General features: G+C 39.5%; 1 protein-coding gene across 2 annotated transcripts in view; it reads left to right on the forward strand.

The window, feature by feature from the left end:
* The window catches only part of Slc15a5 (solute carrier family 15 member 5), a 117716-nt gene extending 90359 nt beyond the window's left edge, over positions 1–27357 (forward strand). For both annotated transcript variants that reach the window (XM_038321005.1, XM_038321004.1), the window contains 2 exons: positions 23238–23346; positions 26752–27357. In XM_038321005.1, coding sequence (XP_038176933.1) covers positions 23238–23346; positions 26752–26902 — 260 coding nt within the window. In that variant the 3' untranslated portion in view covers positions 26903–27357. The remainder of the gene's footprint in view (positions 1–23237; positions 23347–26751) is intronic.
* The last annotated feature ends 523 nt before the right edge of the window (positions 27358–27880 follow it).

The raw sequence follows: 27880 nt of genomic DNA on the forward strand, positions 1-27880 counted from the left end.
TCCTGCTTCCAGTAAAATGTATAGGGTTGGATACCTCCTCTGACCTGTGGACCTGATCCCTCCCAAGTGCTCTTTTCATGTTGTTGTCTGTCTGTCCCTCTATGACATTAATTACTCTTTAAACAAATCTCTTACCCAACGATCAATCCACATCACTGACCCACTTAAACCCCAAGACCTGAAATCCATTCCTCTATTAATTTCACATGGTCATATTTTGATCTTGGCCAACCCAACCAACAAAAACTAACTTCCATTGTTACTTTATATTATTTGGGTTGTGAAATTGAGAATTTAACATCCTTAGAGCATTAGTACTGTATTTCTTTGACACAAAGTTTTTAGTTGTGTCTGTTGTTCTTTTTTGTTTGTTTCATTTTTATTGGTTTCCTGAAATAACTATACAGGAAGGTCAATTTATTTCATACTCTTTGTGTATATTACCATTTAGTCATATTCATACATACCTAACATTTTCCTGGTTTTGATTATTTTGCTTTTAGACATGAGTTTGTTTAACTTGTCTATTGACTTACACAGTCAAATCCACCGAGTAGTTTCCATGGTGATTGTTATTGTTGTGTTCATCTTCGGTTGTGGAGGGTTTTTTGTTTTTCTTTTTTCTTTTTAGTGTGCATGTGCACATAGAGACCAGTGGCCTTCTAGCATCCCATCTAACCTTCCACGTCTGAGCAGAGGGTCTCTCTGCCTACTGCACAGTCCAGCTTAAATGGCCTACAAGCTTCCAGGAGGCTCTCCTGCCTCTGCCTCTCTTCTCACCTGTAGAAGTGCCAGGATTATAAATGCATGTCACCACATCCAGCTATGTTATTTGAGGCCCTTGGCTAGAACTCTTGCATTCTGTTCACCAGACACAAATGACAGATACATTTACCTTATGTGTCATCCCCCACTCCTATGGTTGAACATTGCTGTTAATTTTATTATCTACCTGAATTTCATTTTCATTTTAAAGGAAATGCATAATCTTCTTCAAAGCACAAACATTTACAATGTTATTCGATATACACTAGGAAAATCTAATTAAATTATACCACAGGTGTAGGATAAAGCAAATTAAATTAACCTATTTGTGATACAATTGCCTGTGTGTTCAGTCCTAGTTGACATTAGAAGCTGTCAGTCTTTCCCATTGTCTGTCTTTCCTGCTCCTTTTAGTTATCTTTTAGTCTTAGCTTTCCATTTAGTTGTTGTGATTGTATAGCACAGATTTCATGTCTGATATTTCTAATAATCTTTAATTTATGATTATTCCTTATTTATTGACTATATGTTCTTTGTAGTTTATACTTAAAAATGGATTTTAGAATTGTTTTTATCAATTTTCTTCAATCACCTTTTCTTGAGCAATCCTTTTCTTTTAACAAAATAGGTAAAATTTCTAAGTTAAACTTTAGGAGAAAAATATATTTCATTGACATGGAATGAAGTAACTTTTTAAAAAATCTGTTGATCACTGAAAACATTACTTAGGGCTAAGGTTGATAGCATACTAGGTCAGGCACTGTACCACTAAGATGCACCCTGGCTCTTAGCACTTTTTAAATCTGCTCAATATTGGTTAATTCCCTTTAGCAATATTTCACTTACTTTATATGTATACTAAATATTTCTTCTTAGAAATGCTATAAGAGCATCTTTCTTTTTTGTCATGAACTGACTTATTATTTCTCATTACAATGTGTTAAGAACACTGCTCATCTTTAGTAAGATGTGTTTTGTTTGCATTTGCTCAAAATTTCTCAAATTGCCTTAATAAATGTAAGGGTATTTCATTTGATCACAACTTAACTTTCAGCAAAATAATCCCATCATCAAATAAATGTGATCTTTTACAAATTTTCAACTTAGTGTGCAATGGAAAAAGAGCGACAAAGAGAGAGCAAGCACAGATGCATGGGGCTTGGTGCATGGTAAATGGAGCCTGTGGAGGCCAAAAGACAGCTTCCCAGGGTTGGTTCAGGCCTTCCACCTTGTAGGGACAGGATCTCTTGTTATTCTCCATTTCTGTGTAGCTTCCGACCAGTGTTCCTGTCTCTGTAGGAAGGCTGGAATAACCGGCATGCACCACCATATTCATCCTTTCAGCTGGGTTAAGGATTAAACTTGGTCCATCAGGATTCCAAAACATGTGCTTTTCTACCTACAGCCATCTCCCCAGCCCCTGGACAAATGTAATTTTTGTCCTTGTTTAGTTTTTTTACTTTTTTCTTGGCATCATGTCTCCAGATTAATGGTTACACCAAAAGACTTCCACATTTTGTCTTGCTATAAATAGGAATCTGTCATATTTACCTTTTAAGTATATTTGTGAGTGTATGAAGCCATCAACTTTTTCATGAGTGATCTTTCTTCCAGCATTTAAACAAATCACATTACATTGTGCTGAATAATTCCTAAGCAGTTCTTGAGATCACCTTATGAATTTTCCTACAATCCATCCCTGTTGTATATTTAATTAATAAGTCTTTCAGTATGAAGTTACATATGTCTTATGATTACTATTTCTGTGAAGAGTCACCATGAGTATAGCAACCTTTATAGTCATTTAATTAAGGGAGCTTGCCTACAGTTTCATAGGTTCAGTCCATTATCAATATTATTGGGAACATGTCAGTATGCAAGCAGACATTGTGATGAAGGAGCTAAGAGTTCTAATTCTTGCAGGCAAGAGGAAGCTAGCTGACAGTCACATTGAGGGAAGCTTGAGCAAAAGAGACCTCAAAGCCTGCACCCACAGTGACTCACTTCTTCCAACAAGGTGACACCTCCTAATAGTGCAACTCTCTTGGGAGGGGGGCATTTTCTTTCAAACCACCACAACATGTATAGAACACGGAAGAAGCAGTGCTTGGCAGCATGATGACTCCTGCTGTGTTCTGGATGAATCCAGAGAAAAACTCCAGTTTTTCCATGACATCTAGGAAGTTCAGTCACAACCTTACGGCTTCTCCATCTCATTTTTGATTGGCAGGGAATAGTGGTATAGAGCTAAGGAGTATGATGAGTGTTACACGTTAATGTGGTAGGATGCTCAAGTCAAGTTAATCAGCATGCCCATCCTCTCATATACTTATGTCTTTGTGGCAGAACATTGGAAATCCACACATTTAACAATTTTGAACTATATAGCTCATTATTACTAAGTACAGTGTCATGTTACGCAATCCATCACTATGACTTATTCCTCTAAACTGGAATTCTTCCTTCTTGGCCAACATCTTTCCTTTCTTCACATTCTCTTCCGCCACCAAAACCTTTGGTAAACATCATGCTATTCTCTCAACTTGATTTTTGTGGGGGAGGGGTTCCAGATGTGAGGTTATGAAATATATCTGTCCTTTGCTTCTTTTACTTAGTACAATAGCCTTTAGAGTCATCACTAATGTTGCAAATAACAGAATTATTTTTTTCTTTTTAAAGGTTAAATAGTATTTCACTGTGAATACATTTTCAAATTCTTCTGTCCATTATGGGTACTTTAGTGGATTTTATGTCAGGGAAATAATGAATAGTACGAATAGTACTGCAATAATCAGGACAGTCTAGATGTCTCTTTAACATACTAATTTCAGTTGCTAGGATACAGATCCAAGTAAGATAAATATATAGAAATCCAGCTGTTAGTATTCTTATTGAGTTATATATTTTTCTCCACTCCCTTCCCTTCTTTCCCCCTCCCCTTCTACCCTCTCCCATGATCTCATACTCCCAATATATTCAAGAGATTTTCTCTTTTTCTATTTCCCATGTAGATTAGATTCAAGTATGTCTCTTTTAGGGTCCTCTTCATTGTCTGGGTACTCTGGTGAACTGTAGAACTGTAGGTTGGTTTCTCTTTGCTTTATGTCTGAAAGCCACTTATGAGTGAATACATATGACATTTGTCTTTCTGTGTCAGGGTTACCTCACTCAGTATGATTTTTTCTAAATCCATCCACTTGTCTGCAAATTTCAAGATGTACCACATCTTTTTTTTTATCCATTCTTAAGTCAAGGGACATTTTGGTTGTTTCCAGGTTCTCGCTGTGACAGATAATGCTGCTATGAACATAGTTGAGCACATGTCCTTGTGGTATGATTGAGTGTCCTTTGAGTATATACCCAAAAGTGGTATTGCTATGTCTTGAGAAAGACTGTTCCCAATTTTCTGAGAAATCACCATACTGATGTCCAAAGTGACTACCAGTTTACACTCCTACCAGCAATGGAGCAGTGTTCCCTTTATCCCACAACCTCTCCAGCATAAGCTGCCATCACTGTTTTCGATCTTGGTCATTCTTACAGGTGTAAGATGGAATCTCAGAGTTGTTTTTAATTGTATTTCTCTTGTGACTAAGCATGTTGAGCATTTTCTTAAGTTGTTTTCAGCCATTTTAGATTCATCTGTTAAGAGTTCTCTGTTTACATCTGTGCCCCCATTTTTATTGGATTATTTGGGGTTTTTTGGTAACCAATTTATATTTTGGAGATCAGCCCACCATCTGTAAGAGGATGTGGCTTGTCCTGGCAGCTTAGTAGCTCAGTAGCTCAGACCCGAAATAATCACACAGAAACCATATTATTTAAATCACCGCTTGATCCATTAGCTCTAGCTTCTTATTTGCTAACTCTTATATCTTAATTTAACCCATCTCCATTAATCTGTACATCACCATGAGGTTGTGGCCTACCAGCAAAGTTTCAACACATCTGTCTCCAGCAGCATCTCTATGGCTTTTCTCTGACTCCACCTTCTTTCTCCCAGCATTCAGCTTAATTTTTCCCCGCCTAGCTCTGCTATAGGCCCAAAGCAGTTTCTTTATTCATTAACCAATAAAAAGCAACACATAGACAGAAGGACCTCCCACAACTGTCTGTTGTGGGGTTGGTGAAGATATTTTCCCATTCTGTAGGCTGCTGTTTTGTCTTGTTGACCGTTTCCTTTGCTTTAGAGAAGCTACTCCGTTTCAGGAGGTCCCATTTATTAGTTGTTGCTTTCGTGTCTGTGCTACTGGGGTTATATTTAGGAAGTGGTCTCCTGTGACAGTGCATTAAAGTGTACTTCCCACTTTCTCCTCTATGAGGTTCAGTGTGGTTGATTTTAGGTAGAGGTCTTTGATACATTTGAACTTGAGTTTTATGCATGGTGATAGATATGGATCTATTTTCATTAGTCTACATGTTGATTTCCATTTATGCTAGCACCATTTGTTGAATATGCTTTTTTCCATTTTATATTTTTGTTTCTTTGTCAAAAATCAAATAGGTGTGTGGATTGATATCTGATCTTCGATTCAGTTCCATTGATCCTCCTGTCTGTTTTTATGCCAATATCAGGCTGTTTTCTCTATAACTGTAACTCTAGGAATTGTGATGCCTTCAGAAGTTCCTTTATTGTACAGAATATCTTTGGCTATCCTGGGTATTTTGCTTTTCCATATGAAGTTAAGTATTGTTCTTTTGAGGTCTGTAAAGAATTTTGCTGAGATTTTGGTGGGCATTGTATTGAACCTGTAGATTGCTTTGAGTAAGATTGCCATTTTTACTATTTTATATTTTACTATGTTAGTTCTACCTACCTACCCATCTTACACTTGTAAGAAGAGTTAAGATCGAAAACACTGATGACAGGTTATGCTGGAGAGAATGTGGAATAAAGAGCATGGGAGATCTTTCCATTTTCTGGTGCCTTCTTCAATTTCTTTCTTCAATGTTCTTATCATACAGGTCTTCCAATTGTTTGGTTAGAGTTACTCCAAGATATTTTCTGTTATTTGCTGCTTTTGTGAAAGGTGATGTTTCTTTGATTTCTTTCTCAACCCATTTATCATTTTTATAAAGGAGGGCTACTGATTTTTTTCTTTAGTTAATCTTGTATCCTGCTACATTTCTGAAGGCATTTATGAGTTGTAAAAGTTCCTTTATAGAATTTTTGGGGTCACGTAGGTAAACTGTCATATCATCAGCAAATAGTGAGAATGTCACCTTTATTTTTCAATTTATTTCCCTTGATCTTCTTTTGTTGCCTTATTGTTAAAGCCAGAAACACAAGTAGTATGTTGAATAGATATGGAGAGAGTAGACAACCTTGTCTTGTTCCTGATTTCAGTGGGATTGTTTTGAGTTTCTCTCCTTTTAGTTTGATGTTGACTGTTGACTTGCTGAATATTGCCTTTATCATGTTTAGGCATGTTCCTTGTATCCCTGCTCTCTCTGAGACCTTTATCATGAAGGGATATTCTATTTTGTCAAAGTCTTTTTCAGCCTCTAGTGAGATGATCATGTGTTTTTTTTTTCAGTTTGTTTAGATGGTGGATTACATTGACATATTTTCATATGTTGAACCATCCCTGCATCCATCTCTGGGATGAAGCATACTTGGTCATAGTGGATGATTTTTTTCTGATGTGTTCTTGGATTCAGTTTGACTATTTTTGCATCAATGTTCATGAGTGAGATTGGTCTGTAATTCTCTTTCTTAGTAATGTTGTTTGTGGTTTGGGTATCAGGGTAATTGTCACCTAGTAAAAAGAGTTTGGCAGTTTTCCTTCTGTTTCTATTTTGTATAACAATTTATGGAATATTGTTATGTAACATGAGGGCTGGGCTTGTTGGGATTTCTGTCTTGCCCAGTGCCCCAGCAGTTTAGTCCCAGAGAAAATCACAGAGATCTCTATAAGTTACAAACTGATTGGCCCATTGGCTCAGGCTTCTTATTAGTTCTTTTAGCTTATATTAACCCATTGTTCTTATCTATGTTAGCCACATGGCTTGGTACCTTTCTCAGCTGGGTAGATTACATCTTGCTTCTTCCGTGGTCTGGGCAAGAATCCAAGGAATGGGCTTCTTCCTTCCCAGAATTCTCCTGTTCTCATTGCCCTGCCTCTACTTCCTGTCTGGTTGACCCCACCTATATTTCCTTCCTGGTCAATCAGCATTTATTTAAAAACACAATTGACAAAATACAGACAATTCTCCCGTACCACTTCCCCTTCTTTTTTTTAAACAAAGGAAAATATCCATAGTCCATTTTTTGAGAATGTGGGCATAGTATTCCAGGCTACTTCTGCCTGGTTGGGGGCACTGATAATCCTATGGGGACCTAAAGAAAATTTAGAGTTATGATCAAGTCCTGATGGGAGTACCCTGTAAGGCTTTAAAGTTAAAGCCTTTCTTTTTGTTTAAAGAGAAAAAGAGGAAACGGTGTAGGAGGGTCATCTGTCTTTGTGTTACTTTCATTGGTTAATAAAGAAACTGCCTTGGCCTTTTGACAGGCCAGCCCTTAGGTAGGTGGAGTAGACAGAACAGAATTCTGGGAGGAAGAAAGCAGAGTCAGGCAGATGCCATCAAGCTCCAGCCCAAGATGGATGTAGGTTAGAATCTTCCCAGTAAGCAACAACCCCGTGGTGATACACAGATTACCATTTATGGGTTAGAGCAAGATGTGAGAGTTAGCCAAGAAGAGGCTAGTTATAATGGGCCAGGCAGTGTTTAAATGAATACAATTTGGTGTAGTTATTTTGGGGGCAAGCTATCTGGGATCCAGGTGGGAACGCAGCCTGCCACTCCTTTTACTACATTGTTGTTAGTTCTTCTTTGCAAATCTTGTAGAATTCTGCACTGAAACCATCAGGTCCTGAGTTTTTTTGATTGGGAAGCTTTTGATGACTTTTTCTATTTCTTTAGCAGTTATAGGTCTCTTTAATTTGTTTATCTGGTGGTCTTGATTCAATTTTGGTAAGTGATATTTATCCAGAAAATTTTCCATTTTCTTTAAGTTTTCCAATTTTATGGAGTACAGGTTTTCAAAGTATGACCTGAGGATTCTCTAAATTTCTTCCATATCTGTTGTTAAGTCCCACTTTTCATTGCTTATTTTGTTAATTTGGATATTCTCTCTCTGCCTTTTGGTTAGTTTGTATAGAGTTCTGTCTATTTTGTTGATTTTCTCAAAGAATCAACTTTTTGTCTCATTGATGCTCTGTATTGTTTTCTTTGTTTCTACTTTGTTGGTTTCAGCTCACAATTTGATTATTTCCTGCCATCTAGTCCTCCTGTATGAGTTTTCTTCTTTTTGTTCTAGAGTTTTCAGATGTTCTGTTAACTCACTAGTGTGAGATTTTCCTAGCTTCTTTATGTAGGCATTTATTGTTTTGAACTTTCCTCTCAACACTGCTTTCATTGTGTCCCAAAAAATTTGGGTATGATGTGTGGTAATTTTGGTTGAATTTTAGGAAGTCTTTTATTTCTTCCTTGACCCATTGGTAATGTAGGTGAGCATTGTTTAATTTCTTTGTGTCTGTGGGCTTTCTGAAATTAGTGTTGCTGTTGAATTCTAATTTTAAGCCATGCTGATCCCATAAGATACATGGGGTAATTTCAATTTTTTGTAGCTGTTGAGGTTTGCTTAGTTACCTAGTATGTGGTCAGTTTTTGAGAAGGTTCCATGAGATGCTGAGAAGAAGGCAAATTCTTTTATGTTTGGATGGAATGTTCTAGAAAAGTCTGTTAAGTCCATTTGAGTCATAACATCTGTTAGTTTCCTTATTTCTCTGTTAAGTTTCTGTCTGGCAGAGCTGTTCAGTGGTGAGAGCGGTGTTTTCAAACTTCCCACTATTAGTGTCTGTGGTTTTATGTTTTATTTAAGCTTTAGTAGTGTTTCTTTTACACATAAGGGTGTCCTTGCATGGGGCATAGATATTCAATATTGAGATTTCCTCTTGATGGATTTTTTTCTGTGAAAAATATAAAATGTACTTCTTTGTATCTTTGCTTGATTTTAGTTTGAAGTCTATTTTGTTAGCTATTAAGATAGTCACACCAGCTTGTTTCTTAAGTCCATCTGATTGTAAAAAAATTTCCCAACCCTTTACTCTGAGGCAAGGTCTATCTTTGAGGTTGAGCTGTGTTTCTTGTATGCAGCAGAAGGATGGATTCTGTTTTCATATCCACTCCATTAACTTGTGTCTTTTTATGGGTGAATTGAGTCCATTTATATTAATGGGTTTTCTTTCCTTCTTACTCGGTGTCTGAGTGTGTATGTCAGTGGTTGGCTGGCTGGTCCCTAAAGTACTTCTCCTTCCTTTCTCATTCTTAAATCCCTTTTCTCTCAGATTTCTCCTCATATTATCCTCTCTGACTGCTAGTCCCACTTATCTCTCTCTGTGTCTCTCTCTGTCTCTCTTTCTCTCTCTCTCTCTTTCTCTATCTCCTGCTTTGCTATTGGTCGTTCAACTCTTTATTAGACACTTAGGTGTTTTATACAGACACAATAACACAGTTTTACAGGGTTAAACAAATATGCATAAACAAAAGTAAAAGAACTTAAAATAATATTCTACAACAAACATATATGACTTTTAAAGTGCCACTCTGGAGTTCACATCTATACTCCTACATTTATAGTTGCAATGTTCTGTACTGTCTTTCAATGTTTTGTGGCTGTAGGTTTAATTGACTGAACTTGTTGGTTATTTGAGACCAGTAACTTAAATTTCTAGGTCTACTTTGCAATTGCTTTTATTAAAACGCTACAAATGGTTTATTGTTTGAGCCAAATGCATTAAAATATTTGTTAAACATTGTCAAGGCAGAGCCTCCTGTTCTCCACTGTATGCACAAGGCAATGTGACCACAGCTTCTGAGGCTTCTTCTATCTGCACCTCTCCTCTCACTGCAGATTGAGAAGTTGTGATGTCTGTGACTACACCCATCTTTACACGGGCAGTGGGGACTATAATTCAGGTGCTTATATACTAAGCACTTTACCTACTGAATCGTCATTCAGTCCACATTGTGCTCTTTATCAGTGCAAAAAGTCTTCCCAAGTCCTTTTTGATTACTTTCACTTTGAATTCGTTTGCCTCCAATCACTGTCTCTCTTTTTATTTCCATCTAAAGACTTCCTCTGCCGGGCGGTGGTGGCGCACGCCTTTAATCCCAGCACTTGGGAGGCAGAGGCAGGTGGATCTCTGTGAGTTCGAGACCAGCCTGGTCTACAAGAGCTAGCTCCAGGACAGGCTCCAAAGCTACAGAGAAACCCTGTCTCGAAAAAACCAAAAAAAATAAATAAATAAATAAATAAAAAATAAAGACTTCCTCTTTATTCACAGTATTAGTTTCATTTTAAGCCTTTACATCCTGTCTCCTGTAAACAGCAGTCATACTTATTATAGTCATGTCTCTTTTCCATATTGAGCCTCCTTTGTTCTATTTACTCATCTTCAAAAGCAGAAATTCACAGAGACAGATGGTTTGCCAGTTGAGAATATGTAAGAACAGTTTTGCTAGAGTCTACAGTTAAGGCACCTCCACGAAAACCTTAGCTACTGTAAAAAAATAAATAAATAAAAGCCTGCCTGCTGATCTAAAGGGAGATCCTTATGTGTGCCAATCTTGAACTTCCCACTTCCATCCTCATTAGCAGGGATGGCTGTAGCCTACAGTTTGAAACATGTGGTGATCTGCGCCACAAAGAATGCATACTTCAGGGTATGGCACCTCCTGAATGTCGTGTACCATTCATGTGCTGTGTCTCATTGCTTCTTGTTCTATGTTCGAGTGTAGCTCAGAAGCCAGCGGCTTAGTAATGAATAGTATTGTAGAATATCTACCAGGGTCCCTTGTCTTTCCAAGAATGAGAGGAAAGAGGAGGGAAGGAAGAAAAGGAAAGCTCTTGATTTGCTTGCTTGTTTCTGTGATAAAACAGTGACCAAAAACTGCTTGGGGGAGGAGAGAGTTCATTTCCACTTTCAGGACACACTCCAGCAATGACAGAAGCCAGTGCAGGAACTTGGAGTCAGGTAAAGATCATGGAAGAACGGTGGAAACTCATTTGCAGTGGTTTGCTTAGCTACTTTTTATAAAGCAGCCCAGAGACAGCAGTACCCCCAGTGAGCTGGGATCTCTTATATCATTTGGTGATGAAGAAAATGTCTCACAGCCAAGCAAGCCCACAGCAAACAAATCCTCAGTTGACCTCCTCTCTTGCTAGGAGACTAATTTGTATCAAGTTGACAGAAACTAGCCAGCACAGGAAAAAAGAAGGGAGGGAGGGTAAAAGAAGGAGGGAGGGAAGGAAGGAGGGAGGAAAGAAAAGAGGAGGGAAGAAAAGAGGGAAGGAAGAAAAGAGGTAGGGGTACCAATAATCCAATATTTATATGAGAGAGTAACATATTCTGTCTCAACGTTTCCTTGTTCTGTGACATGGCAACTCATTCTGTTACATTCTATTTATCTTATTGATGAGGAGACGACATTCCACTGTTCCCAAATAGAAGACCATGGCTAAAGGCAAGCACCTGACACTGTGCCTATGGTAATGGCCGCATCTTTTCAGTGTCATGCACTCACAACATGAGATAGGAGAACACAGTTTACCTTGCAAGACCATGTGTGGGTGGGGGTTGTGCTCAGAACTAGCGAGAAACAGCTAGGCCCATAGGTACAGGCTTAGCAGTAGAAAAGAGATAACCCTGGTTTCTGAGGGAGGATATGGTTGGTTTCTTGAAGCTATATTTTTTATTCTTCTCTCATACATTACATCATGACAGCAATTTCTCATGCCTCAACTCCTCCCAGACCCCCAGCTCCCATCTCTGCCAAATCTGCTTCTTCTCTATGGACAGTGCTTTCCTGCCCCTACTGCTTGTTACCAAATAACTGGAAGCTACTTTCCAAATTACCCCACTGAGGCTTATATTAATTATAAATGATGGACCAATAGCTCGGACTTTTTACTAACTAACTCTTACACTTAAATTAACACATATTTCTTCTCTATACTTTGCCACATGGCTTGGTATCTTTTCTCAGTACAGCACCATCATCTTGCTCTCTTTGTGTCTACCAGTGACTCTCTCTGACTCTTCCCTTCCTTATCCCATCATTCTCAGTTTGGCTTTCCTGCCTAAATTTATCCATCTCAGCTATTGTCAGTAAACTTCTTTATTAAACCAATCATAGTTACATATATTGACACAGTATACAGAAGGATTCTTCCACAGAATTTCCCCCTTTTGTCTAATAAAAGGAAGGTTTATAAATATAAATTTATAGTAAAATTATGTACAACAGAAACAGTTATCAAGTAAGAATTATAGTTACTATATCCAATCTATTTGTATCTGGCAAAATTAGAGATAATACTTTACTATCTATCTTATCTTGGTGAGTCTAAAGTTTTATACTTATTTTGCTTTCTATCGTAACTAAAGAAAGCTATAATTATAACTATTTAGTCTTTAACTCTATCAGATGCCACAGAAGAATGAAATGTTACCTAATGACAGAGACATCTTGCTACCTGGACAGTCACCCAAAATTATTCTGTAATTTTGAGGTGTCCAACTCTGGCCTACAGGTGTAGCATATTTGACAAACTTTTTTGTAAAGCAGGGAGTTTTGAAGGACTATCTTACCTTGTTTTGGAAAAGCTTGGCAGGCACCTTTTTTGTGTCCCGCTGGTCTAGTTTGGACATTCACTGTCAGAAATTGAGACAAGAACAATTTCTTTGCCCACCTGGCTAGATTTTACTATAAAACTCAAAGTTCATATAGAGTTTCTTCAATGCCTATCATCTTCTCTGAAGTAGATCATTGCTACAGGAGTGGATGTGTCTCACTATCTTGAAAAGTCTTAAGTTGTTAAGCATATTAAATTCTATATTCTGTCGGTCTTTGACGTGTTTGAAAATCATCTATTTATCTAAATATATCTGTTTATGACTATGAAGATATACCTAATATGACTAAAAGTTTGACTTTTATAGATGACTATTAATCTGTATTTCTTAATTATGCATTATATTTTTAAATAAGCTCCATAATCCCAATACCTTAAACAAATATAGAAACATACATACAAAATCAACATTATATTTGTATCAATAAACCAAATCCATACCAATACAAAATATTTAAGATAAATAATTGATTTTAGATTAAAGCAGATTCAATAATCTACACTTTTAGCTTGTCATTTCTATACATCTCCATTTCCCTTCAAAAAAATAAATAAAAGAATGGCCCTCCCAGGCATATCAATCATGAACAAACAATGAGTTACAATAAGACTAGGCACAAACCCACATATCAAGGGGCTGAATGAGGCAACCCAGTAGAAGGAAAAGGGCCTGAAGTACAGGCAGAAGACATAGCCTGTTGACACTGTTGAGTGTCTCAACAAGCTATACAAACAACATATTTGGAGAGGACATAGTTCAAACCCATACAGAGTCAGTGTTTGTCACTTCAGTTTCTGTGATCCCCTATGAGTCCTGCTTAGCTGATTCTGTGAGCCATGTTCTTATGGTGTCCCTCATCCCTCTGGCTCCTACAGTCCTTTCTTCCCCTCTTCTGTGTGGTTTCTCTGACTCTGCCTTGTGTTTGGCTATGAGTCTTTGCATCTGCTCCCATTAGTTGCTATATAACTGCCCCCTGATGACCCTTGGATAAGGCACCAATCTACAGATATAGCAAAATATCATTGAGAATCATTCCATTGACTTTTTTCCAATTGTGTTTGGTTCCATCCTGGGTGTTTAGATATCCTGCTTCTGGTTACAGCCATCATGGCAGTGTCAGGCATGGGCTCCCTCCTCAAGTTGGACGAGACATGGGATGGCCATTCCCGCAAGTTCTATACCACCATTATCCCAGCACATTTACAGGCAGGACAGATTGTAGGTAGAAGGTTTTGTGGCTGGGTTGATGTCCCAGTAGTACTGCTAGCAGCCTTGACTTGTTAGAGAAGATGGTCAGTTTGGATTCCCATATCCCCCATTACTAGGAGATGTTTCTAAGGTCACTCTCATAGATTCCAGAGTTTCCACTGAATTAGGTTTCTACATCATTCCCTAAATGCCACCTAGTTCCAGTCATTTTTCAAAATATTCTCTCCCTCTGTCCCTCCTATCACCCACCTGACCCATCCTATTCCCATACCACTCACTCCCTGTCAACACACAAAATCTATCCTATTTCCCCTTCCCAGAGAGATCCATGCATCCCCCCACTGAACCCTACTTGTACCTAATCTTTCTGGGTCTGTGAATTCTAGTATAGTTATCCTTTACCTAACAGCCAATGTCCACTTATAAGTGAGTACATACCATGTTTTTCTTTCTGGGTCTGATCTACCTCACTTAGGATTATCTTTTCTAGTTTCATCCACTTGCCTGCAAATTTTATGATATCATCATTTTTAACAACTGAGTAATACTCCATTAGGCAAATGTATCATATTTTCTTTAGCCATTCTTCAGTTGAGAGGTACTTAGGTTGTTTCCAGTTTCTGGTTATCATAAATAAAGCTTCAATGAACATGACTGATCAAGTGCCCTTATGGTAGGATCGAGCATCCTTTGAGTATATGCCCAAGAGTGGTATAGGTAGGTCTCAAGGTAGATCAATTTCCAATTTCTGAGGAACCACCATATTGATTTCCATAGTGATTGTACTAGCTTACACTCCCACCAGCAATGGAGAAGTGCTCCCATTACTCCACATCCTCACTACCATGAGTGATCACTTGTGCTTTTGATCTTAGCCATTCTGACAGGTGTTAATTTGCATTGCCCTGGTGGCTAAGGATGTTGAACTTCCTTTTTTGTTTCTTAGCCATTTGAGATACCTCCACTGAGAATTCTCTGCTTAGATCTGTACCAAATTTTTTAATTAGGCTATTTGGCTTGTTCTCATCTAGTTTCTTGTGTTCTTTATATATTTTGGATATTACCCTTCTGTTGAATATGGAGTTGGATGAAAATCTTTTCCATTCTGTAGACTGCTGTTTTGTCCTTTTGACAGTGTCCTTTGCCTTACAGAAGCTTTTCAGTTTCATGAGGTCTCATTTACTGATTATAGTTCTTAGTACCTGTGCTATTAGTGTTATGTTCAGGAAGTTGTCTCCTGCATCAATGTATTCCAGTTTCTCCTCTATCAGGTTCAATGTAACTGGATTTATGTTGAAGTCTTTAATCCACTTGGACTTGAGTTTTGTGGCAGAGTCTATTTGCATTCTTTTACATGTCAACATCCAATTAGACAAGCACCATTTTTGGAAGATTATTTCTTCTTTCATTATGTATTTCTGGCTTCTTTATCAAACATCAGGTGTCCATAAGTGTGTTGATTTATGTCTGGGTCTTCAATTCCATTGATCAACATATCTGTTTTTATGCCAATACCATTCAGTTTTTGTTAATTTAGTTCCAAGAACAACTTGAAATAAAGAATATTAATACCTCTGGAAGTTCTTTTATTGAACAGAATTATTTTAATTATTTTGAGCTTTTTATTTTTCCATATGAAATTGAGTGTTGTCCTTTCAAGATCTGTAAAGAATTGTGTTGTGATTTTTATTGGAATTTTGTTAAATCTGTAGATTGCTTTTGGTAAGATGGCCACTTTTTACTATGTTAATCCTACCAATCTATGAACATGGGAGATCTTTCCATCTTATGATATCTTCTTCAATTTCTTTCTTCAAAGGCTTGAAGTTTTTGTCATACAAGTCTTTCACTTGCTTGGTTAGAGTTACTCCAAGATATTTCATATTATTTATGAAAGATTTTGTTTCCCTGGTTTCTTTCTAAGCCCATTTGTCATTTGTGTTTATATCTTGCCATTGTACTGAAAGTTTTTAGTAGCTGAAGGAGTAGAATTTTGGGGGTTGCTTATGTATACTATCATATCATCTGAAAATAACAATACTTTGATTCCTTCCTTTCCAATTTGTAGTCCCTTTCTCTTGGAGTCATCTCAATCATTGGCAGGAAAGTGAAATCTATTGGGCAGAGGCTGTCTAAAAAAGGTAGCCAGTTTCTCTAGTCATAGAGCCTGTCACATGGGCATTTGTGCTTTCATTGCAGGTGGAGAATATGTCTAACCAGAAATGTGTAGGTCAAACTTTGGGGCCTTGTGAAGCCCAAAGACAAGGCAGAACATGTGTCATTTTGGTTCTTATAATACAGAGCCCATAACTGGAGAGGAAAAATGTATTTTTATGTCCTATTAGAAGTCTTGCTATTTTGGAGTGCAAAGTGTGTCACCCTATATGTTTCTTATGTAGGTTTCAAAGCTTTATATTCTCCTGAAAATTATTCCAAGAACTTCATGTTGCCTTGAGATTGAGTCTCATAGATTGGGTAGGAACCTTGCATGAATATGTGTTTGGAGAAGAATTTGAGTCAAGTTATTCTAGACAGTCATCCAGAAGCTTTTCATGTTATTAGTTGAGTGATAATGGTAATCGTTGCATTTGGCATCAAGAAGGGGCCATCAGCATGCTCAGGTAAGAATGCAGCAGGAGCTGTCTAAGTGGTGCTTCCCTTCCCTACCCAGGGCCTCCACACGTCGGTCTCTAGAATAAATGGAGGAACTGTCTACATGAGTCCGTAATCCTTTTGTCTCTGAAATGGTCGTGGTAATTTCAGACAAACATGGACAGTTTAATGAGTGTGTATAAAGTCCAGTACTCCAAAATAACTACCATTTGCATTTTCCTCTTTAATTTTAAAACTTCTCTTCAGCAACTTGGAGTGATCCCTTCTTGGTACTCAAAAGCTTCTTTAAAATTTATTTCAATGAGCAAATAAATTGAAGTTACCAAACCCTCTAGGGAGATGCTGAACAATGCCACATATTCTGAATGTTCTCTTGCTTCAATAGTCAACAGTCCCCATTAACCAGCTTGGTATATCACTAAGGAGAGTACCTAGGGTTCTCTAGGAGGGTTTATGTAGGCAGAAACTGTTCATTTATTTCCTGGCTGCCCAGACCTGAAATAATCACACAGAAACTATATTTATTACAACATTGTTTGACCAATCACTTAAGCATATTGCTAGCTAGCTCTTATATCTTAAATTAACCAATTTCCATTATTCTGTATTTTACCACGAGGTTCATGGTTTACCAGCAAGGTTGCCAGGCATTTGTCTCCTTCAGCGTCTATGTAGCATCTCCCTGACTCTGCTTTCTTTCCTCCTCTATCTGCTTAGAATTCCCACATTACTCTATTCTGCCCTTCGATAGGCCAAAGAAGCTTTATTCATTAACCAGTAAAAGCAACACATATATAGAAAGACTTCCCACATCAGGTTTACAAATACCATGCAATAAAGGGGCCATCAGTGGCAGTCTTCCTCCTGCTAACTTCCTGCTCTCCTGAGCTGTGTTCTGGAGAAGTTTCCTTGGCCTCCTTCTCAACCTGATGTCTTCACTTTGTCTCCTTCTACAAGGATGCTTCCAACTTCAATTGGCCCCTAGAAATGTCAGATGAAAAACGGCCCAAATGTGAATTATGACAATAAAAGTTTATAAGCTACTAAAATCAAGTTATAGCACTAAGCGCTGAGTCAACTGACAATGTTAAATGGAACATTTTACAGCCTGTCCTGAGATAATGATAAAAAAAAATGGCACACAAAGCATGAAGAAATAATAGATGGGAAACAAGCCCCAAATCAAGTCCTGGGTATCTGATTGCTGTGTGATCTCTCTCTCTCTCTCTCTCTCTCTCAACGGGGCAGCAAAGGTGATGGCCTGAAGTTAATGGGGGTCTCTTTTGTGCCCAACCTTTCCCAGTCATTATCTCTTTGATTCCTATCTGAGCAATAAAAGGGAAGGTATTTCTGTCACTGTTCTCAAGTGGAGAAACTGAGGCTTAAACCAGCCAGTTATTTGATCAATAACAATAATCAATAATAGAGACAAGATTTGACTTCAAAGTCTACCTCAAGCCCAGACACTTTGGATGACCCCCTACACCCAATATGCCTCCTGCTATTGAAAGACAAGTATTAAATAAGCAACATTTAGCTTTTATAAAGACTCTGTCAAACCGGAGGCTTCCTTTTGTCCCAAGCTGTCAATCCAGGCAAGAGTTCTGTTTACGGTGGTGCTTCCCACAAGCAAGCTTTATTCAGAATGTTAACTCAGAACGCACTGAAAACCTGTGGGGCTCATGTGAAGATCAGCGTTATTTTTAAAAGTCGGGTGTTTAAAAAGTCAGAAGGAATACAGAGCAAGGCCTAGTGATATAAGTCTCCAAGGGGAGCTACCCACGGAAGGTAAGGCAAGAGGATTGCATGTTCAACGACTGTGTGGGCCACACAGCAAATTCAAGGCTAACCCAGAAATTTGTCAGAACCAGAAATTCAAAAATAAATAAACAAATAAAAACATGGAAAAGCAGCCTAAGAAGATAGGTTACTGGTAGAGAAACTGTTTAGCATGTACAAGGTCCTAAGTTCAATCCCCAGAATCAGACGATAGATAGATAGACAGACAGACAGACAGACAGACAGACAGACAGACAGACAGACAGAGATATGATAGATGACAGATAAAGGTGGGTAGGTAATTAGGGATTAGAATAGGTAATATGAAAACCTGGTATTTTATTTTTTAAGTAACCACACTTACAAAATGTTTAATGAATAGCTTGATATTTCCACTTACTTCCTCTAATCCCTTGGGACAGTGTCCTCCCATTTGGCTCCTCCACATTCCTATATACCAAGTCACAGTGATTTTTATTCATGCCCGCTATGTCCCCAGGGACAGATGGAAGTGTGCTGTCATGCCCAGGGGACTTGGTACGGCCTCCCAAAAGGCTGGTATTTGCTGTAATTGCAAAATCTCTTAGAAATGTGATGTTTTACCTTTAAAGATATTCCAAAATTTATATTCTTCTCCCTCATTTGACTTTGTTATAATATAAAGATAGTCTTTTCAATTACTTATTATGGACCGAAATTCATGCTCCAAGAAGAATTAATGTCATGTTAATTCTCAGACTTCTCATGCTCCTTGCAAACCTCTTACCCCAGCCAGAGTAACACGATGATAAAACGGTATAATCACATGACACATGAAGTGCTGCAATGAAATGGAAAGGACAGAAATATGACTGGGATATTAATTCAAGAGAAAGAGAAAATAGCACTATTTGAACAGGCTTAGTGGGGTAGCTGAGTTCTTTCTGAAAATAAGTGGTGTGTTAGCTCACCTTTCCTTGACCTATACTCTGACTCCCCCAGTCTAATACAGCTTTACTCACTGAACATGCATGGGGGTGCGGGGGGAGGTGGAGAGACGGACACAGAAATACAGAGAAAGAAGAAAAAGAGAGAAACAGGGCTACCATATTCATTCACAGATAAACAGAAAGATACTCAGTGCAACCACTCATCCAAATGCCAGATGAAGACATCATCGTGTCACTATAGCAACTGAATCAGGCATTTCCTTTATATGAGTGCACAAATTAGCAAGAGGAAGAAAGGCTGGGGAGATGGCTCGGTGGGTAAGAGCACTGGCTGCTCTTCCAGAGGTTCTGGGTTTGTTTCCCAGCACCCACAAGGCAGCTCGTGACTGTTTGTAACTTCAGTCCCGGGGGATACAAGTCTTCTGGCCTTCTAGAGTACTGAATGCGCATGTACATGAGGTCAAAGCACCCATACACGCACATACACCACATTAGATCTGGTAGTAAAGCCTATAAAACAGCTCGAAACTCAATGCTTTCAGTTGAAGATAGCCTCAGCCTCCTAAGAAGCCTGCTGCCGCCTCAGCCCCATGAGCTGGGATTTCAGCATAACTTCATTTATGGAGTTCAAGAAAAAGACACAATAATTCCATAACATAATTCCATGGTTGTGTCACAGTATGCTCCACTGGGAAGCTAAATGACAGCGGCTTTTTTTCTAATATTTTTATTGTGATCAAACCTCTTTGTGATGGTGAATCTTTTAAAATTTATTTTATTAATATTTTGACAATTCCATACACTGTTTCTTGATCATATTCATCTCCCATCCCTTCTCATAACCCCTCCCATATCTATCCCCTGCTTCCCTGCTCTCAAGTACATGTCCCTTTTTTTTGATTAGTCTGTTTTTCAACAAACTGAGACCATTGCAGAAAACTACAGCTGGTCAGAATGCAGAGCTCAATGGACTGTGGGGAACCAGGCCCCAGATAATAAATCTACCACATAATGTGTACACCTAAGGCACGGGAAACACTGTGAGAGAGAGGGCAGAAAGGATTGTAAGAGCCAAAGGACAAAAACATTTGTTCATTTGTTGTTAGACATTTCCTTTTAGAAAGGAGAGAGGGAGAAAAAAAAACGCTGAATGGGAAGTGGCACACTCAATCGCAGCTGCCTTAGTGAGGCGAAAGTGTGTGCTTCTCGGGGAGACACCTTCTAGCTCCAGAAGCATCCTGTAGTAGGTGCAAAGTGTTGCACTGAAGGTCAGGGCCTTCCGCACAGACATGGGTTGCTATGGTCCCAGACCCCCCTCAGTAACACCTTAGAAGCCGAGACTCTAAGAGGGAAGGAGACCCAGACACTGGCACTCAAACCTTCTTGCTTGCATAATGCCAAACTGTATCAGGTTTTCCAGACACTCAGAACTGCAGATGGACCTTTCCTACATAAATAGATTTTCCTCTTAAACATTCCACAATCCTGGACCGTATTTCCGGTTTTAGAGTAGTGGCTAAAATTGGGTATTATGTTTATAACATGTATGTTGTATTTTATGTAGTAATTTTAACAGTAAGTAGTACATCCAAATCCATTGAGGAAGCTGAGTTGGTGGCTCAGGTAGTGAAGCCCTTGTCCTGCAGGTGAGTGGTGTCAGGGCTCTAGAACCCACACAAAAGGTAGGCATGGTGGTGGCACAAGCCTATAATCCCAGAAATGGTGAGATAATAGGTAGTCACAGGCAGAGTCCAGTGTCCAGGCCCAATATCAGCACAGAGGCAGACGGAACCATTACTGCCTCTGTTCTTTCTACAGGGATGGAAGGCAGTCTGGCACTCAGCATTAGCGTTCTCATATGCCAGTTGCTTAACAATAAGTATTCCTGCTTCTCCATCAACCATAAGACAATTGACCAGCACAGAGAAACCCTGTCTCGAGGGGGGAAAAAAGACAATTGACCACCTGTAAAAGATGAGCAACAAAACCTTGATATGTCTCATCAGGCCCCTGTCTAAATCTAGAAAGTTCCTCTGTCTTTTTACCAGAATCCGGTAATTCATGCCAAATGTTCTCACTCCCAGAAAACAAAGCTGCTCCCTTCCAGAAAGGTAGCACATCACCCTGCCTCCCTCATCCATTCCAACCCTCATCATAATCCTCAAGCAAAGAAAGTAATTCCGGCAGGGGAACAGACGGTCAGGGACACTCATTCTCTAGCAGGGCTGACATTTTTACTTTCGATTTTGCTTGGTCCATTCTGACCTTACACTAGAAAAAGCCCCCTTCTAGCTTCTAAGAAGTTTTTTCTTGTGTCTTGTGATTTAGCTCATGTTCATGTATGTAAGAATCTGCCATCCCTTGACTTGTTCCCATTTACTGTCCGTATCGTGACATGGGCGAATGTCGGAGTCACACAGAATCGCACTGGAATACCTTCTCCTTGTCTGTGGGATTCCACTGTCTTTTCATTGACCTGATCCCATAGTCTGGGATCTAGAGTTTCCTTTTCAGGAAACCAGGGATTATAGTCTGTTACTAAACCCCATCATCTCGCAGCTGGGCTTTGGACATTGCTGCACACTCTTGTTTCAGAAACGGAGTATCACCTCAGTACACAGCGCCGCTCTCCCTTGTTTTAGAACCACATTAGGCCCTGCTTACCTCCTGCTGCAGGGGCCCTCATGCCCTTGCTTTGGTTTTCGTTCAGGTCCCTGATTCAGGTGCCACTTGTCAGGTTGTGCAGATCTGTGTCTGTGAGGCCTGGGATCTGAGAACCTGTGAGAATGAGTGGGGCCACTACCGTATAATTCAGAGACAACCTTCCTTCGGTTCCAGTGTACCTGTAGACACGAATGTACTGAAGAACACAATGCTCCAAGGAAGGTTGTTTGACGTCAGAAGAGCATGATCAGGAAAACATAGATATAAACGTCAGTCAGCACATACCAAATATTGTAAGAGCGCTCTTTTCCCAGAACCTTCTCAGGACAGACCAATTTAAATACCATTGTCTGGCACATACTGTAGATTCTGTGGGAAAGCACAAAAGCAAGGCGGAAGGCCGTATCCAGATTCAGGGTGCTCTGGCCAGACTGGATTCTACAGCTGTGTTCTGACATCCAACAAAAATAAACAGGCCTTATAAAATGAATGTGTTGTCGTGGGAGGCGCAAGGTCACGTCCAAGGGAACAGAACGAACCTGAGATAAAGGTTCTCTGCCTTTTCCTGGAGCCTCTCTCCCAGTCCTCCAAGGCATGCTCCCCATGAGTCTGTCTTCTGACCGTATTTCGACATTGGAAGCTCTCCAGTTAGCCTAGCCTACATGGCAGAGTTCCAGGCCAAAAAGATCCTGTTTTGATCAAAAGCTTAAAGGAGCCTAAAGCCTGACTTAACCCAAAGTTATCCCCTGACTTCCACTACACAAATTCCCCAGGCTTGTATCTGCTCCCACCACACAGGAATATGCACATATATGCACACACGCAGAAAGCATACATTGAATAAAGATTGATTCAGATGTAGAAAGAGGAAAAACAATCATAACAAAGCCCAAAGTCAAGAGTTAAAACTTAGTAGCAAATTAATTTCCTCAAACGTTGAGTGATTCCATAAGTACTCAGTCTGATGCTATAAGGAAGCAAAGACCCTTTGTTGCATTTTTTTTAACTAGAGTAATTATCATCAGGTCCAAAGAAATCTCTGCATCAATCAGAGGCTAATGCTATCTACCCAGCATGTGCAGCGACATATCGTAAGAGAACCCTGGCTTCACTCTGTTTGCTAAAATGTGTGATATCCATCATTTCCGTGTGTCAGCCGAACGGTCGTACAGTTAGACATGCAGAAGACAATCTGATCATAGGAAAGAGCTTTTAGTCACTCAAAATGTATTGACTCCATACATTTTAGGCATAATACTAAACACAGAGATTTGAGAATAACTAGAATGGAGGAGACAGGCATAGATGAGGCAAATTAATATCATAATCGAGATTACCCTACAACTCAGGGAAAGGTGCTGCTACCTTTTCAGCCTGATATGATGGGGTGTGCTGCTTATCATTTTTCTATTTTTCCGGAATTAAATGAATTTTGGTAACAAAGTTTCAGACGAGCTTTCTTATGCAGGCTATATTACTGAGGCGAACAATTCTCTGTGAATCGCAGGATAATAAAATATTCACAGAAACTTGCAACTCTGCAGCTGAATAACAATTACACGTTTGCTCCAAACAGGCAATTGGTTTCCAAATACATTAAACAAAGGCAATTTAGAAGGCTTCTTCTTCGTGCTGGCGTCCTTGGCGCTGCTGAACATCCTGGGATTCTGGAGGGCTTCACGGGGGTAAGTGTGTGGGAAGAGGAACAATTTCTGACTCTGAAATATTGGTCTGAGACTCATGAGTGAGCCAACGGGATCCCGTATGCCATGACGAGACAAATTAGCATCCTGAAGAAATTTAATGGATTATTCTGAGCGAAACTTTCAGTTTAGACTCCCCTTATCCACCAGTTCTCACAATGAATACGTGTTTTAGTCCATTCTAAAGCATGCTATGATGCCAAGGTGGTTTCCTTTATCCACGATCTACTACTTTAGAGTAACAGATTACAGTTAGAGGTAACTCATTACCTCTAAAAACAAGTATCATTAAGCAAAGAGCTAAGAATTTAATGACCCTAGAGATTTGGGTTCCAGTCAAGCCTTTAAATCAGCAGTGGCCATTTCAAGGTCAATAGGTGGAAATCCATTCCAGCAGTGGTTCTCAACCTTCCTAAGGCTGTGACCCCTTAATACAGCTCTTCATGGTCCCTTAACCATAAAATTTTTACTACTACTTCATAGCTATAATTTTGCTACTGTTATGTTCTGTAGTGTGGAGCGGCGGGCTGCATCCCGCCACCCGGCTCCCGCACAGCTAGCTTTACACGCAAAATAACAACACACAACTGTATTCATTTAAACACTGCCTGGCTCATTAGTTTCAGCCTCTTACTCACATCTTGATTAACCCATATCTAATGATCTGTGTAGCACCACAAAGTGGTGCCTTACCGGGAAGATTCTAGCGTAAGTCCATCTTGGGCCGGAGCTTCATTGTGTCTGACCCAGAGAGCAGAGGCATGGCGATTTATTAACTTTCCTTCCCAGCATTCTGTTCTGTCTACTCCACCCACCTAAGGGCTGGCCAATCAAATGGGCCAAGGCAGTTTCTTTATTAACCAATGAAATCAACACAAACAGAAGACTCTCCCACATCAGTTATGAATCATAATATAAATATCTGATATATAGGATATCTGATATATGACCCCCCCCCAGGGGTCGTGACCCACAAGTTGAGAACCTCTGTTTTTAGAGACTCACCTAAGTTGTCAAAATAGTGTAATATCATCATCTTTGGACATAATCTCACTTGTCTTACAGTTTACATATGCAAAATACTGACTAATCATGGAAATACTTTTCAGCCACAAAATATCTACTTGCCAAAGATTCCCCATGAATCAGGCTCATGTGTATTATCTGCTATCATCTATCCACTAATTGCCCCACCTCTCTCTCTTACTGACATATTCTAGCTGTGTTCAGAGAACAAGCAGCCTAACCAGTTGGAGTCCCACTTGTCACCTCTTCCTTGCCCAAATCAGGCTTTTATTCTTCTACCAAACATCTTTTGGATCAGCATCCCGATGACATATAGGTGCAGCAACCAGAAGTTTGAAGAGTCAAAAGTCAACAGATGATCAGAGTCTTGTACAGCCCTGATCTCCCTGAGCTGAGGGTCCACTGTGAGAGATATTGAAACTCTGCAAGGAGGGGTGGCACCACACCTAAATTTGAATAGCCCCTTTAGTATGATTATTTCTTGATTGTCAAAGCACACAAGTTCTACCTCTTTCCCACAATATGGAAGTTCTCTAAATGCCAGGCTCTTAGATCACAAAGGAAACTAGAAAATTGGTCTCACAGGAAACTCCAACAAAGATTTGTAGGAAACAGGTTCTTTTTGTGAAAACAGAAGTTGAAGACATGTGCTCCTTCCCTCCAGCCACTGTCTCCAACCCCAGACGCTAAGTCCATCTGCCAGCTTGTAAGGTCCAGTACCACCTCTCCAGTTTCCGTTTTGTAGTCTTTGTGTAAGAATTTGCCTTTGCCTGGGCAGCGGTGGCTCACACCTTTGATCCCAGTGCTTGGAAGGCAGACACAGGCAGGTTTCTGAGTTCAAAGTTAACCTGGATTATGAAGTGAGTTCCAGGACAGCCAGGGCTACACAGAAATATCTTGTCTCCAAAAACAAATAAAAGAAAGGAAGGAGAAAGGGAGGTAGGGAGGGAGGGAGGGAGGGAGGGAGGGAGGGAGGGAAGAAAAGAAAGAAAGAAAGAAAGAAAGAAAGAAAGAAAGAAAGAAAGAAAGAAAAAGGAAGGAAGGAAGGAAGGAAGGAAGGAAGGAAGGAAGGAAGTTGCCTTTGTCCTTCACAGAAGCAACCTCCAGAGTCAGAGATGTCAAGGTCTATTCCACAGTGTATGATCAATGTAAACACCAGCACACTCCTTAATCCAGCTATGCCTTGGTTTCTTCACCTCTCGCTGTGTTGCAAAGGTGCTTAAAGTTGAGTAAATAGTCAAAAATATTAGCACCACTAAAATGCCTCCCCATCTGGCCTTATGCACCCCTTTCTTCTGCTTTATTCTTCTCATGCTTATGCTGAGATATGATTCAGTTGACCATGAGCATGATCGAGTCCAAGTCGGTTGTACTTGGGAATCTGACTTTATCAGCTCATCGTGCTTGCATGCACTCGGCCAACCTGTTAAGCAGTGTTCCTGGCACTAAAGAACCAAGGAAACTCCATTATAACAAAGGGAATGAGACTGGTGTCCAATCCAAAGCATTCAGATACCTGTGGTTATTGAGGGAGAGCTTGAGGTTGGTGAAAGAAAAAGGGAGGAATGAAAGTGTCCAGCACCAGAGATTAGCACAAGCACAGATCAGGGACTTTGCACTAAGGCAGGTTTGATTCATAAATAAGTCTCATTCTGTCCAAGTCATATGTAAACCATAAGGATGTTTTTTACACTTGAAATTTAGTGTTCTAGTGTATAAAATGGCAACAATCCCTCCCTCCCAGAGTAATATGGCTGGAGAAGATACTCAGGGCAGGAAAGTTTCTCTGATGTTAGGGGTGGATGGTGGACATTTTTAAAATGTGGTCACAGACTCCTTCTTTGACAATGGTCTCAGCACCAAATTCATGGTACATCTAATCAGTAGAGTACAATCTGTAGCACATTTGATGAGCCCTTGGAGTCCAAGCAGCCATGAAATACACTGCCAATAAAATTTCAGGGCTTCTCTCACTAGCAGTACAGAAGAGACTTACAGGTGGTTGTTAAAGAACACCATCCTGCTGGTCATGATGGTGTGCGCTCCCCTATAATCCCAGCATTTAAGAAGCTAAGGCAAGAGGATTACCCCAGTTCAGACAAGACTAGACTACAAGCAGGTCCCAAGAGAGCTTGGGCTTCTTGGCAATACCTTGTCTCAATAATAAGAGAGCGCTCTCTAAAGGTCCTTATGGGATCCTTACTGTGTACTAAATAGAGCTCCCCTGTCCTTGTACAAAGACTACCTCTTAAATAATGACCCTCACAGCGCCATCGTGAAAGGTGGGGAAGCACGGGAGGGAAGCCAGTGATTTATCAAGTCATCTCCGTCTGCTCCTAAGGAAAATTCGCTTTCTTTCAGTTTTAGATATTGTAATCTAAATCATTGTAAAGCCCTGAGCATCAGTGGAAGAAATCATGAAGAAACTCTTCTCTGTGAAAAGTCTCTGAAGTTTTATGGCAGTATGCTGGAAGCATCGTCGAGTATTGATCTTTGGGAGACAGCCCTGTGAAACTTGAGTTGACTGCGTCTGGTGAGCGCCACGAGTCATTATTTCCTTCTTCAGCCAAACACTTTATACATGCTACCAGGAAAGCCGACACAAAAGAAAGCCAGCAGGGATGCTATCTACATACTTTATTTGTTGGGAACAATCATGATCCTCTAATAAACTATTATGCTTTTGTATTGATGTACTAAACTAATTAAGAGATTCCAGTGTCTTGGTGATTACTTTATGACCAGAAAATGATTATTTTTTCTATGCCAACATGTCAATCATTATTATATAACCTTCACAATGGTTCAACAAATTGAAAGTGATAAGCAATATTTACTTATAATTTTAATGTCAGCTAAGAAATGCTATCCGTGTATTTTTTTTCTTTCTGTACATTCACGAATTCTTTATTTAACCACAAATAACACAAGTCTAGGTAGATAATAAATGTATATATAATTCTGCTATATTTGGTCCTGTTATTCCACTAAAATACATCTCAATTAAGGATAAATGTTTCTGAATTTAAAGGCAATGCTACTATCATAGAGGTAGCTTGGTTTGGTTTTTTTTTTTTTTTTTTTTTTTTGGTCTTGTTAGGTTTGGGACAAGGTCTCATGCAGCCCAGGCTGGCCTCAAACTTAACTATGTTGTCAAGGATGGCCAACAAACTGGAATTACAGGCCAGGTGCCTCTGTGCCAGGCTTCTTTTTATTATTATTATTATTATTAATTATTGTTACTATTGAATAAAATTAACGCCCTGTCCCTTTGTCCAAGTTTGCCTCAGTATCTGACAAAGTTTGGTCTTGAGTCTCCTGCTCCAGGTGACTCTTTCTTACCCCCACAATGCCTATCTTGATAAACCTAACCTGAGCTCTTCCATTCTGGTACCCAGACATTGAAGGTCCTTACCAGCGACTTCCATCCACTTCCTCTCCTGGACTACACTGGATTGAACAAGAGCCTTTACCAGGTCATTGCCAGTGA

The sequence above is a fragment of the Arvicola amphibius genome, chromosome 2, assembly GCF_903992535.2.
Source record: "Arvicola amphibius chromosome 2, mArvAmp1.2, whole genome shotgun sequence".
Lineage (NCBI taxonomy): Eukaryota > Metazoa > Chordata > Mammalia > Rodentia > Cricetidae > Arvicola > Arvicola amphibius.